Source organism: Anas platyrhynchos, chromosome 9 (genome assembly GCF_047663525.1).
Source record: "Anas platyrhynchos isolate ZD024472 breed Pekin duck chromosome 9, IASCAAS_PekinDuck_T2T, whole genome shotgun sequence".
Lineage (NCBI taxonomy): Eukaryota > Metazoa > Chordata > Aves > Anseriformes > Anatidae > Anas > Anas platyrhynchos.
The window spans coordinates 26,430,740-26,444,422 of record NC_092595.1 but is presented as its reverse complement, the minus strand read 5'-3'; the positions used below and the strand labels follow the sequence as shown (position 1 = coordinate 26,444,422).

Below are 13,683 nucleotides of genomic sequence, written 5' to 3'. Positions count from 1 at the left end.
TCAGGAACTATAGCCATCCCGGATGAGCCCCCAAATTGTTAGAAATGTCTCATTCTTCAAAATAGGATTACATAAAAAAAAATAGGATTTATTAAAAGAATAGAGGTAAGCAAACAGCGCTGCGTGCGTCCTGGTGGAGCGGAGACTCCCGGTGCACCCAGCACTGTTTACTTACCTCTATTCTTTTAATAAATCCTATTTTTTTATTTAATCCTATTTTGAAGAATGAGCAATTTCTAACACCTTGGACACAAATAGCAGCCCTGTCCACCCTAAGAACAACCTTTCCCACTTTCACATCTTCTGTTAAAACTGCTACTAGTAGTGATATTGTATAAACTCACTTTAGGATAGAATAAAACTTGTGGTTAAAAGTTAGCAAGGACAAAGTAAATGACATCTTGTTATCTGTAGACCTTCTGTTATGTTTAAGCATCTTGTTATTTGAAAACATCCCGGTATCTGTTAACCATTAGTCAGGCTGAGACTTGAGATAACTTGAGTCAACTGCCTGTTATGTCTTGTTAACTGAGACTTCCTGTTATCTGCCGACCCTCAGTTAAACTGAAAGCCAACTCAGCATTTTTACAGCTTGGAAAACAACTGATTAAGCAAAGGTGAAAAGTGCATTACGAGGAAGACCTACGGCCTTCCTCCCAAAGACCACTGCCCACATCCTGAAGACCCTGGCCCACAATTCTTGGAAGGCTTTGCGCAAGCGCAAGGACTGATAAGCTAATTAGAATATGAAGCGAGAGTAGGCGGGGTTAGGTAATGAATATGTATAGGCGCTAATAGAATATTCATTGTTTCACTGTATGTTGAGGGATTTCTTGAAACAGCAAAAATCCCATGGCTTGCTGTAGCTGAGCAAACCAAGCTACCAGGGCAACTATGAGAAGTTCCCATGACAGTGTTCCCACATCGAGGAATTCAGAAAAATATTGTTACCAGTAGCTGGCTTCAAGGACAAAGTCTATGTGACTGCTAATCACAAAGGGTTGTTTTCTTGCAGGTGGGGTTGTTTTCTTATAGTTGTTTGTCTGAGTGCTTTTGACCAATAACCTTGTGTGAAACACTGTTCACCCCTGTTAAGTTCTCTATAAAAGTTAGGCTATTCGGGCAATAGGATGGAGCATGATCTGACTCTACTGGTGTCTGTCGTGCTTTCGGCCGTGCTTCCTGCAACAGCTGTATAAATACGAGATAGTTTGTCATTTCAAACATGCACGATAAGCGGAAGGATCCCCTGTGCATCCAGCGCTGCAATAAAGAATATACCACTTAAGGAAATTTCGGCTTTGATCTTCAAATCAGTAGCCTGTATTCTTAGTGTTGGCTGATCATCATATCCATGAGAAAAAAGAAAGTCTTTCAAACTACAGCTATGATGGGTAGATGCTTTTTCCAATGAAGAAGACTACTGAATAAAGCTTGCTACCACCATCAACAGAAGGGTTAAAAAATATTTAGGCAAAATATGGGCGAAAGGGGCTTTGTACACATTTTCTGGGGTCCTATTTTAAATTCCTCTCAGATTCCGGGTAGGGATATATTTAGGGTTGTTCAGAAAGAGCACACACATAGAGTATTCAATGTATTGTTGGCAAGGGTATAGTAATGAAGCAGTTTTTGTCTTTCATTGGGACTTGGAAAGGCTGATCTCTCTCAAGAGCTTGATGTTGTCTGCTTTTCTTGATGGTAGCCATCATGGCCCTCAGTCTCTTGCTTGTGTGTTTTCGTGCTCATGTACGGTTTGGGAGCCTGGCTCCATGTGGTTTTGGGTCCCGGTTCTGAAGTTTTTGACTACTGTTTCTGGTTTGGGGGGAGAGATGGCTCCCTGCATTGCTCTTGCTGGCCTGCCCTGCGCTGCCCCCTCCCCCTGCCGCCACTGGGTTGTGCCAGCCAGCCCTGGCCCTGTCGCATTGAAGCTGTGAGGAGCTGAAGAAGAGCTAGTGAAAGAGAGGTATTGCAGCAGGTAGGCTGTGCCTGTTAGGTGCCTGAGGATCTGCCTTTTTTTTCTTTTAAGGCTGCTTCTTGCAGTCCCAGGGGGTTGAATCCTCTCCGGAGTGCTGAGGAAAGGCGGGAGGGTCGTCAGGCCAGTCAGTGTCTCTAAGCAAGGTACCCCCTAAGGCAAGTCTCTGAAGTGTTTCCCCTCTGTTTTAGTGGTGCTGTGGTAGGCATTGCTCAGAATCTGCTGAGGGTTTGAGGTGGGGGGGGGGGGGGGGGGGAGCTGCTTGTACACTGTTGGAGCCTGGGTTGGGGGGGGGAGCTGCTTCTACACCTTTGGGGCTGGCATCAGGGGTAGAGGGGTTGGGTGCAGGTTGTATACTGTAGGGGCCTGTTTTTGGGGGGGGCTTGGGGCCTGCGTCTGGGGGAGGGGTGGGAGCTGTTTGTACACCTTTGGGGACTGCATCTGGGGGTGGCTGGGAGCTGCTTGTACACTTTAAGGGCTTGTGTTTGGGGGGGCTTGGGGGCCTCCCTCGGGGGGAGGGTTGGGAGCTGCTTATGTAGGGTAGGGGACCTGCCTTGCAGGGGTTGGGAGCTCCTTGTAGAATTTGGGGCCCTGTGTCTCGGAGGGTTGGGGCCTGTGTCTTAGGGGGGTTAGGAACTGGTTGTACACCCTAGGGGCCTGTCTCTGGGGTGGGAGCTACTTGTACACTTTTTGGGCCTGTATTTGAGGGGGGTTGGGAGCTGCTTGTACACTTTTGGACCTATGTTTAGGGGGGTTGGGAGCTGCTCGTGCATTCTAGGTGCCTGCCTTTTGAGAGGGGTTGGGGCCTGCATCTGTGGGTGGTTGGGAGCTGCTTGTACACTTTAGGGGCCTGGGTCTCAGAGGGGGGTCTGGGCTGTTTGTACACCTTTGTGGCCTGTGTTTGGGGGGGGGTGCCTGTGCCTGGGGGAGTTGAGAGGTGCTTGTACACTCTAGGGGCCTCCATTTGGGGGTCTTTGGGGGGAGGGAGTTGGGAGTTGGTTGTACACCTCAGCATCCCATGTCTAGGAGGGGCAGGGGGTTGGGACCTGTCTCTGAAGGTCTATAGATCTATAGATGTTATAGAGCCTTAGTACTGAATAAGGAGATATTGGGGAGGCAAGGACAATCCCCAGACAAAGACTGTATATTTCGAAACAAGACACTGGAACCCATGATAAGGAAGCGGCAGACGGACAGAGAAACAAATGTAAGGACTATAAATCTCAAAACTGGACATTGGAATTCATGATAAAGATACAACAAACGGAAGAATTAGCAACAGCCAGCTCTTGCAATTAAGAAACATGCCAACTCAAGCAGAATCCTGACCAAAGGTGAAAAGTATACTGTGAGGAAGACTCGGGGTCTTCCTGCCAAAGACCACTGCCCATATCCCGAAGACCCCTGCCCACAATTCTTGGGAGGCTCTACGCAGGCGCAAGGTGCCAAAAGGCTAATTAGCATGAGAAGCGAGGGAAGACGGGGATAGGTAATGAATATGGCGCTTGTAGAATATTGATAGATTGATTGTATAAATTCAAGACTGCTTTCCGCTTTGGGTATGCACGATAGGTGGAGAGATCCCCCATGCATCCAGTGCTGCAATAAAGAATATACCACTTAAAGGAATATCAGTTTCAATCTTTGAATCAAGGGTAAGGGTTAGGGTAAGTGTTAGGATTAGGGTAAGGGTAAGGGTTAGGGTAAGGGTAAATGTAGGGGTAAGGGTTAAGGTATGGGTAAGGGTAAGCGTAAGTGTTAGGGTATGTTAAGGGTAAGGGTAAGTGTAAGCATAAGCACAAGTGTTAAGGTATGTTACGGGTAAGTGTTATGGTAAGGGCAAGTGTAAGGGCAAGTGTAAGGGTAAGGGTTAGAGTAATGGTTAGGGTAATGGTTAGGGTTAGGATAAGGGTTTGGGTAAGGGTTAGGGTAAAGATAAAGGTAAGGGTAAGAGTAAGGGTAAGGGTAAGGGTATGGGTTTTGCTTGCTGTTGGCTTACTCAGTGAATTCTGTTATAAGTTGCCCCCTTAATTAATTTTCAGACAGCATTGCATTAATAATAGAAAGGAATTTATTGAGTAAGCAACAGCAAGCAAAACAGCGCTGGGTGGCCAGGGAGTCTCGGCTCCACCAACGGCGCGCACCTCACCCCCGCCAGGGTCCCTTTGTATACCTTGGTAATTCCGGGATTACGCAGCACATCCTGGTATATTCTGCGACTGCGCACACTGTTGCTAGGGGGTCGTCTCTGTCCCTCTGGTGGTCGTGAAGATGAAGGCCGTAGTCTTCCTCGGCGTTGTGGTTCAACTTCTTTTTTTATTTGGTCATGTTGGCCCAGCGTGAGACAGGAAGGCAGGATGTTGATACACTAGTTTATCAACTTATCAGGAGATGGTTACATGAGCTTTGCAGCAGGGTCTTTAAACAAAAGAGGCAACTGAGATGCAGAAGGAGAGAAGTGGGGGGGGTTCTCTTTTTTGTTACATTAAGCAAAAGAATTTTCATAGTGTCTAGCCAAGCATTATACAGCTCCTTACTTCAGCAGGGAGTTTTCACAACTCCCGTTCCTCAAACAGAACTCCTTGTTTTTATAATACAAAAGACAATGAACAAACATTTATTGTGTATTACAAATTCCTTTCTATGGTTAATACAATGCTCTCTGAAAAATTAAGGAGGCAATTTATAACAGGTAGAGGCCTGCTTCTGGGGGGGGGGGGGTTGGGACCTGCATCTGGGGGAGGGGAGGGGGCTATTTGTATTCCTTTGGAGCCTGGGGGGGGGGGGGGGGGGGGGGCGGGGGAGTTGGGAGTTGCTTGTACACTGCTGAAGCCTGGGTTGGGGGGCGGGGGGTTTGGAGCTGCTTCCACACCTTTGGGGCTGGCATTGAGGTTAGGGTTTGGGTGCTGGTTGTGTACTGTAGGGGCCTGTGTTTGGGGGGGCTTGGGGGCCTGTGTCTGGGGGAGGTGTGGGAGCTGTTTGTACACCTTTGGGGCCTGCATCTGGGGGTGGTTGAGAGCTGCTTGTATATTGTAGGGGCCTGTGTATGGGGGGGGAGGGGGGGGGGCGCTTGAGGCCTGTGTCTCAGGGGTTTGTGAGCTGGTTGTACACACCTTTGGGGCTTGCGTCCATGGGGGGTTGGAGCCTGCCTCTGGGTGGGGGGTTTGGAGTTGCTGTTGCACTGTAAGGGCCTGCGTTGGGGGGGATTTTGAGGTGGTTGTACACCTTTGCGGCCTGTGTCTGTGGGGGGTCAGTGCCTGTGTTTAGGGGGTTGGGAAATGCTTGTACAATGTAGGAATCTGTTTCTGCGGAGGTGGGAGCTGTTTGTACAACTTTGGGGCCAGGATTTGGGGGTGGCTGGCAGCTGCTTGTACACTGTAGGGGCCTGTGTTTGGGGGGGCTTGGGGCCTCCCTCAGGGTAGGGGGGGGTGGGAGCTGCTTATACAGGGTAGGGGGCCTGCCTTGCAGGGGTTGGGAGCTGCTTGTAGAATTTGGGGCCCTGTGTCTGAGGGGGGGTTGGGGCCTGTGTCTCAGGGGGGTTGGGAGCTGGTTGTACACCTTTGGGGCCTGCCTGCTTTTGGTGGAGGGTTGGAAGCTGCTTGAACATGGTAGGTGGCTGCATTTGGGGGGAGGTGTTGGGAACTGCTTGTACAATGTAGGGATCTGCATCTGGAGGGGGTTGAGTGGTGCTTGTACACTGTAGGGGTTTATGTTGGGGGGAGGATTGGGAGCTGTTTGAACAGTGTGGGGGCCTGCTTTTGGAGTAGAGTTGGGATCTGCTTGTACACCTTTGGGGCCTGTGTCTGGGAGGGGTCGGGGCCTGCATCTGTGGGGGTTGGGAACTGCTTGCACACTGTAGGGACCTGTGTCTGGGGGATCTTGGGAGCTGTTTGTACACCTTTAGGGCCTGGGGGGGGGGGGGGGGGAGGGTTGGTGCATGCATTTTGGAGGGTTGGGAGCTGCTTATACCATATAGGGAGCTGTGTCTGTGGGGGTTGGGGTCAGCTTGTAGAATTTGGAGTGTGAATCTGGGGGTGGTTGGGAGCTGCTTGTACAACTTTGGGGCCTATTTCTGGGGGGGCTTGGTGCCTGCATGTCGGGGGGGTTGGGGCCCATGTCTTGGGGGGGTTGGGAGTTGGTTGTACACTGTAGGGGCCTGTGTTGGGGTGGATTGGGAGCTGTTTGTACAGTGTAGGGGTCTCCCTCGCAGGGGTTGGGAACTGGTTGTACACCCTAGGGGCCTGTCTCTGGCGGGGGGGGGGGGCTACTTGTACACTTTTTGGGCCTGTATTTGAGGGGGTTTGGGAGCTGCTTGTACACTTTAGGACCTATGTTCAGGGGGGTTGGGAGCTGCTCATACATTCTAGGTGCCTCTCTTTTGAGAGGGGTTGGGGCCTGCATCTATGGGTGGTTGGGAGCTGCTTGTACACTTTAGGGGCCTGGGTCTCAGAGGGGGGTCTGGGCTGTTTGTACACCTTTGTGGCCTGTGTTTGGGGGGGGGTGCCTGTGCCTGGGGGAGTTGAGAGGTGCTTGTACACTCTAGGGGCCTCCATTTGGGGGTCTTTGGGGGGAGGGAGTTGGGAGTTGGTTGTACACCTCTGCATCCCATGTCTAGGAGGGGCAGGGGGTTGGGACCTGTCTCTGAAGGGGCGGGTTGTGAGCTGCTTGTACACCTTTGGGACCTGTGTTTGGGGGGGTGGGAGGGACCTGGGTCTGGGGCCTGTGTCTGGGTGGAGTCCAGTTCTTGGGAGGGGGTGTGGGGGTGGGAGCTGCTTGTGGGCAGTTGGGGTCTGCATCTGGGTGTGGTTGGTGCCTGCTTCTGTTGGCAGTTTGGGGCCTGCTTGTAGACTTCTGCAGCCTGGGTTTGGGGGCTTTTCTGTAACATTTGGGGTCTGCATTTTTGCTTTGGGATGCATCTTGAGCTTTTGAGGCCTAGCTGTAGCATTTGGGGCCTGCATCTGGGGCTTTTCTGTAGCATTTTGGTTGCGTATTTGTGATTTGGGGCCTGTATCTAGGGTTTTGACTTTTTTGTAGTTTCCATCTTTGTGTCTGTGTGTTTCGTTGCTGGTTGTCTGGGGTTAGGGGCAGTTTGGGGTTTGGATTAAGGTCAGTATCATTAGCGTTAGGAGGTTGATAATAAGGGTTAGGGTTGTGGTTAGAGTTGTTAGGTTTAAGGGGAATAAGGATTTCAGGGTAAGGGGATCAAGGTTGTGGGAATAAAAATGTTGGTTTTGCACAGTTACATCCTTTAGAGGGAAGGAAGGTGGTATTGAGATATTCTTGCAGTGCTAAGAGAGCTTAACAGTGTGAAATGTGTTCATCTGATTTGTGTCAATATGGAACAATGCTAGGGCCGCCTGATATGATGAAATGAGACCTTCTGTCTTACATACCCTTGTATAACCACAAGTCTAAGAAAACCAGAGTGGTTAATGTATATAGTTCTTGTATCTTGCAAGGGAGTGGTCCAGCAATTCGGGTCAATAGGGGATAAGAGAACAAAGGGGTTTCAGAATAACTGCTAACTATTACAACTGCTGCATGGGACACTATGCAAGTCTCTGACATCCAGCAAAGATGGACAAAGGAGAAGGACAAGGGAAAAGCCTGGGAGGAAGACTACGAGCTTTCAGCATGAGAGACCCCCAGAGGGACCACCGGAGACTGATAATGCATGCACCAGTGGGAGGGTTCAGATTCCATGAACTAATTATAATAACCCTGCCTTTTCTAGAAGTAGTAAGGAATATGTATTAGCCTAGGAGCATAAAAACCTGGAGCCTGCTGTAACTTGTGTGCGTCTTGGTGGAGCAGAGACTCCCGGCGCACCCAGCGCTGCTTGCTTACCTCTATTCCTTTAATAAATTGTAAACTTTAATTGCAATCCTATTTGGGACTCAGTCATTTGTTACAACTGGGACCTCCCAATGGGTGGAAGCTATCGGGATAGCCCGGGATGCTGAGGCATGGTGCCGCAACGGGCGGCGGGTGGTTGGTGGCTTCTGTGGAAATGGCCCTTGTGTGGGGCGAGGGCAGCGTGTTCAGAGGAACCTTGTCAGGCTGCAGATAGGGGCAGGCAGGAACCTTTTGAAGTTCAGGAGAGGGAAATGCCAAGCCCTACCCCTAGGGAGGAACAACTCTATTCACCAGCACTGGATCTCTGGATACTAAATAAGCATCTCTTCATGGAAGGGGTGGTTACACATTAGAACAGGCTGCCCGGGGAAGTGGTAAGAGTCCCCATCCTTAAAAGTGTTTAAGAGACGTGTGGACATAGCACTTAGGGATACAATTTAGTGGTAGCATTAGGTTGATGTTTGGACTTGATGTTCTTAAGTGCCTTTTCCAGCATAAGAATTCTTGTTAAGCATGGGGATTCAAATAACAAATGCATTTTCGGGAAGTGGCTCTATCCTTCATTGTAGGTGACAGCAGCTCACCTTGCAAATGGAATCCACCCAAAGATCTCGGGTCATGTCATCACAGATACTGTAGAAAGGAAGAAAGTTGGAACTTTTTTTTTAGAGGGAAAACCTGCAGGTGAGTACAGAAGTAACATGTACACTGGGAGCTGTAGAGACTCCCTGAAAGTTTAGGGTTGAAATTTGGCTAGTCCTGCCTGTTCAACAAATGGGAAACTATGCTCTGCTTGACAGACAGCTTTTGAAAGGTAATTTTCAATGATGGAATGGAACATCGTGAATCCTTTTCTTGGGTTCCTTCCAGCTGATGACTTGCTGCATCAGCCTTGCATTCAAAGAACTAAGCAGAATTTGTATTGCTTTCAGTCTTAGAGGTTATCATGTCTTATTGATGATTTCAGGGTGAAAGCATGCATATAGAATGTACTGCTGAACTAAGACAGTGTGCGGTTTCATTTTTTATCCTAAGTTCTTTTTATGACTCAGTCTTTTGTTACTGTATGTAGCAATGTTTTCCTGCCTCTGTGTTGCTGTGACAATGTAACAAGGGCCACAGAAAGTCAGACCAAAGATCTGTGATCTTAGCAGAATAGAACAAGTATAGAGTGATACTTGTGACTTGCACTGTAAGACAAGCAAATGCCTTGGAGTATAGAAATGTTTAATGGATTTCTTGTAAAAATTGGCCATATCCTTTGAACCCATGTAAACACTTAGCATCCATGGGTCACAGCAGTCACGAGCCTTAACTAGGTATTGTGTGTAAACTCTGGAGCTAGCTTCACTATGTGAAGAACTGCTGCCTTTATTTTGTGTGTGCTTGTGGGCAGGAGGAGTGAAATTTGCTTCCTGCTAGCTTTTGATGCCCCCATCTTCTGTATGGAAAGAGAACATTGGTGATCGATCTCTGTTCAACTTCTATGATATGAGACATCGTATTTTCCCTCATCTCTCTTTCACGTGAAAGAGGTTTTTTCTTAGTCCTTTTCTACAGAAACTGTTCCAAACGTTTGGCAACACCTGTTTCTCTTGGCTGAAACTGTTTTTATTCTACTGTGACCTTTTTAAGGTGGGCAAAAATAAAATTTTGTGTAGCATCCAAGATGCAAATGAACCTTCAGTTTATAAGATAGCAAGGCTACCTTTGAGTTTTGATTAGATTGGTGATGCTTTTTGTTGCCTTTCCTAGGCCTTTTCCAAAAGGTTAAACAGGGAAGTTGGCTGTTCAATGCTGATGAGCATTAAAGTTATGTTTTCATAGGCTTGTGTGCAGTACCAAGGCCTGATTTCCCCTTTTGCCTGGAGGCAGCCAATGTCCTGAACTCCCGGTTGCCTTCATCCAGAGGCGTGGGATCCGACCATCCCAAGCCCCTGGGCTCCGGGTCTTGGGCGACGCGTGTGCTAGCCGCACCGGGGTCCAGGGCCGACCTCGAGCGGCTTGGGGACAGCGTGTCCGGGAGTTTGGCCTCGGGCGGCCCAGCGGCCAGCAGTCCCAAGCGTTGAGGGGGCAAGTCTCGGGTGGCAAGGGGGGCGGCTGTCCCTTGACCCGGGGTGGATGTCCTCAGGCTCATGTGGCCTGGGATCCTGGGAGCCGGTCTCTGGAGGCACAGGGGCTGGCTGTCCCGCGTCCCGGGGGTCCAAACTCGGGTGGTGTGGGGGCCAGCCATGCCGCAAAGCGGGAGGCTGGCGTCCGCTGGCTTGTGAATTGGCCATCCCAGAGACCTGGGAGTTCAGTCCCGTGCGGAGCGGTGGCTGGACTTCCCGAACTCCTGGGCTCCGGTCTTGGGCGACATGAGTGCTAGCTGCACCAGGGTCCGGAGCAAATTTCGGGTGGCTCGGGGATGGCGATCCCGGGGACCGGGTGTCTGGTCACGGGCTGCGCAGGGGCCAGTTGTCTCGTGTTCTGGGGGTCCGGCCTAGATCGGTATGGGGGCAGGCCAAGACTTGAATCAGGTGGCTGTCTTCTGCTGGCTCGGGCCTCCCTTTTCACGGCACGCCAGCACTTACGTCCCAGAGGATGGACCCTCGGGACACGGGACAGCCGGCCCCCACCGCCCATGGCTGGGCACCCGGTCCCCGGGATCGCCGTCCCCGAAACGCCTGAAGTCGACCTCGGATCCCGGTACGGCTAGCACACACGTCGCCCAGGACCGAAGCCTAGGTTTTCGGGATGGACGGCCGCCGCTCCGGACAGGACAGAACCCCGGGTCCCCAGGACGGACAGCCCCTGAGCCTGTGGACAACAGCCTCACACTTCACGACATGGCTGGCACCCATGCCTCTTGTGGCCGGACCACTGCGTCGTGGGATCTCTTTTACCGAGCTGCCCGAAATGGGATCCGGACCCCGGTGCGGCTAGCACACACGTCGCCCAGGACCGGAGCCTAGGAGTTTGGGAAGGATGGCTGCCGCTCCGGACAGGACAGAACCCCTGTCTCTGGAACGGCCAGTCCCCTAGCCAGCGGATGACAGCCTCCGGCTTCACGACACGGCTGGTATGCATGCCGTTCTTGGCCGGACACCCGTGTCGTGCGATCGCTGTCCCCAGGCCGCCCGAGACGAGACCCGGACTGCTGTACAACTAACACACACGTCGCCCAGGACCGGAGCCCAGGGGTTCGGGATGGATGGCTGCCGCTGAGGACGGAACAGAATCCCTGCCTCCGGGACGGCCAGTCCCCGAGACAGCGGATGACAGCCTCCGGCTTCACGACACAGCTGGTGCGCATGCAGCTCGTGGCCGGACAACCGTGTCGTGGGATCTCTGTCCCCAGTCAGCCCAAGATGGGACCCGGACCACGGTGCGGCTAGCACACACGTCACCCAGGACCGGAGGGTGGGTGTTGGGGACGGACGGCTGCCGTTCCGGACAGGACAGAACCCCGGGTCCCCACGACTGCCAGCCCCTGAGCAGGCGGAAGACTGCCTCCCTATTTATGGCACTGCTGACCCCCACCTCCCAGTGCACGGACCCTCGGGACACGGGACAGCTGGTCCCCACACCACCCATGGCTGGGCACCTGTGCCCCGGGATCGCCGTCCCCGAAATGCCTGAAGTCTGCCACGGACTCCGGTACGGCTAGCACACATGTTGCCCAGGACCAGAGCCTAGGGGTTCGGGACGGACGGTTGCCGCACCAGACAGGACAGAACTCCTGGTCTCCGCTATGGCCAGGCCCCGATCTGCCGGATGATAGCCTCCAGCTTCATGACACGGATGGCACCCATGCTGCTCGTGGCTGAACAACCGTGTCGTGGGACCGCCTTCCCCAAGCCACCAGAAACGGGACCCGGACACGGTCCAGCTAGCACACATGTCGCCCAGGACCGGAGCCAAGGGGCTCAGGACAGCCGGCCCCACACTGCCCGTGGACGGACACACGGGTCCTGCGATCACCATACCAGAGCCGCCCGAGGTCCAACCCTGACCCTGGTGTGCTAGCAAACACTTTGGCTGTGACCGGAGCCCAGGGACTCTGTACGGCCCGCCTCTGCCCTGCACGGGAATGAAGCTTCGTTCTCCCTGAGGGCCAGTCCCCAAGCCGGCGGACAACAGCCTCCTGCTTCATGACACGGCTAGCACCCAAGCAGCTTGTGGCTGGTCACCAGTGTCGTGGGAACGCCATCCCTGAGCGGCCAGATTGGGGACCTGGACCCCAGTGCGGCTAGCACACACGTCGCCCAGGACCGGAGCCTAGGGGCTCAGGTGGGTCGGATCCCGCACCTCCACATGGACACAACTGGGAGCTCGGGACGGCCAGCCACCACTCCGCACAGGACCAAACCGCTGGTCTCCGGGATGGCCAGTCCCCGAGCCGGCAGACGACAGCCTCCCGGTTCACTGCACGGCCGGCACCCCCGCCGCTCATGGCCGGAAATGCGTTGTCGTGGGATCGACTTCCCCGAGCCACCTGAAATGGGACCCAGACCCCGATGCTACTAGCACAATCGTCGCTCAGGACCGGAGCCCAGAGGTTCCGGATGGACGGCCGCCGCTCCGGACAGGACAGGACCCCCGGTCTCCGGGACGGCCAGTCCCCAATGCGGCGGACGACAGCCTCCTGCTTCACTGCACGGCTGCACCCACGTCCCAGAGGACGGACACTCGGGACACGGGAGAGCCGGCCCCCAGGCCGCCCATGGCTCGGCACCCGGTCCCCGGAATTGCCATCCCTGAGCCGCCCAAGATGGGACCCGGACTCCGGTGCGGCTAGCAAACACTTCGGCCGGGAACAGAGCCAAGGGACTCGGTATGGCTGGCACCCACGCTGCCCGTGGACGGATACCCGTGTCCTGAGATCGCCATGCCAGAGCCGTCCGAGGTCTGAACTGACCCCGGTGCAGCTAGCAAACACTTTGGCCGGGCACGGAACCTAGGGGTTCGGGAAAGGTAGGCCGCCGCTCCAGACAAGACAGGACCCCCGGTCTCCAGGATGGCCAGCCCCCAAGCCGGCGGACGACTACCTCCCACTTCATGGCACGGCCGGCACCCATGCCGCTCATGGCCGGACACCCGGGTCCTAGGATCGCCTTCCCTGAGCCGCCAGAAACGGGTCCTCGACATGGTCTAGCTAGCACACACGTCGCCCCGCATGGGAGCCTAGGGGCTCAGGTCGGTTGGATCCCAAACCTCCGGACTGAGGTAACCGGGAGCTCGGGACGGCCGGCCTCACGCTCCGAACGGGACAGGACCCCCGGTCTCCGGGATGGCCAGTCCCTGATCTGGCAGACGACAGCCTCCCGCTTCACTGCACAGCCGCACCCACGTCCCAGAGGATGGACACTTGGGACACGGGACAGCCGGCCCCCACGCCACCCATGGCTGGGCACCCGGTCCCCTGGATCGCCATCCCCGAAAAGCCCGAAGCTTGCCCCGGACCCCGTTGCAGCCAGCACACACAGGTCGCCCAGGACCGGAGCCCAGGGGTTCGGGACGGACGGCCTCCGCTCCGGATAGGACAGAACCCCCGGTCTCCGGGATGGCCAGTCCCCGAGCCGGAGGACGACAGCCTCCCGCTTCACTGCACGGCCGCACCCGTGTCCCAGAGGATGGACCCTCGGGACACGGGACAGCCGGCCCCCAAGCCGCCCATGGCGGTCCCCAGAATCGCTGTCCCTGAGCCACCCGAGATGGGACTTGGACCCCGGTGCGGCTAGCACACACATTGCCCAAGACAGCAGTCCAGTGGCTCAGGACAGCTGGGCGCTGCTCTGCACGGGACAGAACACCTGGCTCCAGGATCGCCAGTCCCTGAGCCGCCGGACGACATCCAAACACATCACGGC

At 54.0% G+C, this 13,683-nt stretch overlaps 1 protein-coding gene across 10 annotated transcripts in view; it reads right to left on the bottom strand.

Annotated features, from left to right (window-relative positions):
• Positions 1 to 13,683, bottom strand: part of LOC110352453 (uncharacterized) — a 56,392-nt gene that overhangs the window by 5,782 nt on the left and 36,927 nt on the right. For 4 of the 10 annotated variants that reach the window (XM_072042690.1, XM_072042691.1, XM_072042688.1 and 1 more), the window contains exons 5-6: positions 4,149 to 4,285; positions 188 to 3,574 (exon numbers count right to left, since the gene is read on the bottom strand). The exons of 5 other annotated variants lie outside the window; for them this stretch is intronic. In XM_072042690.1, the coding sequence (XP_071898791.1) occupies positions 3,248 to 3,574; positions 4,149 to 4,285 (464 nt within the window). In that variant the 3' untranslated portion in view covers positions 188 to 3,247. Of the gene's footprint in view, positions 1 to 187; positions 3,575 to 4,148; positions 4,286 to 13,683 lie in introns of those variants that run through there. One more of the 10 variants, XM_072042694.1, reaches the window with a different exon arrangement.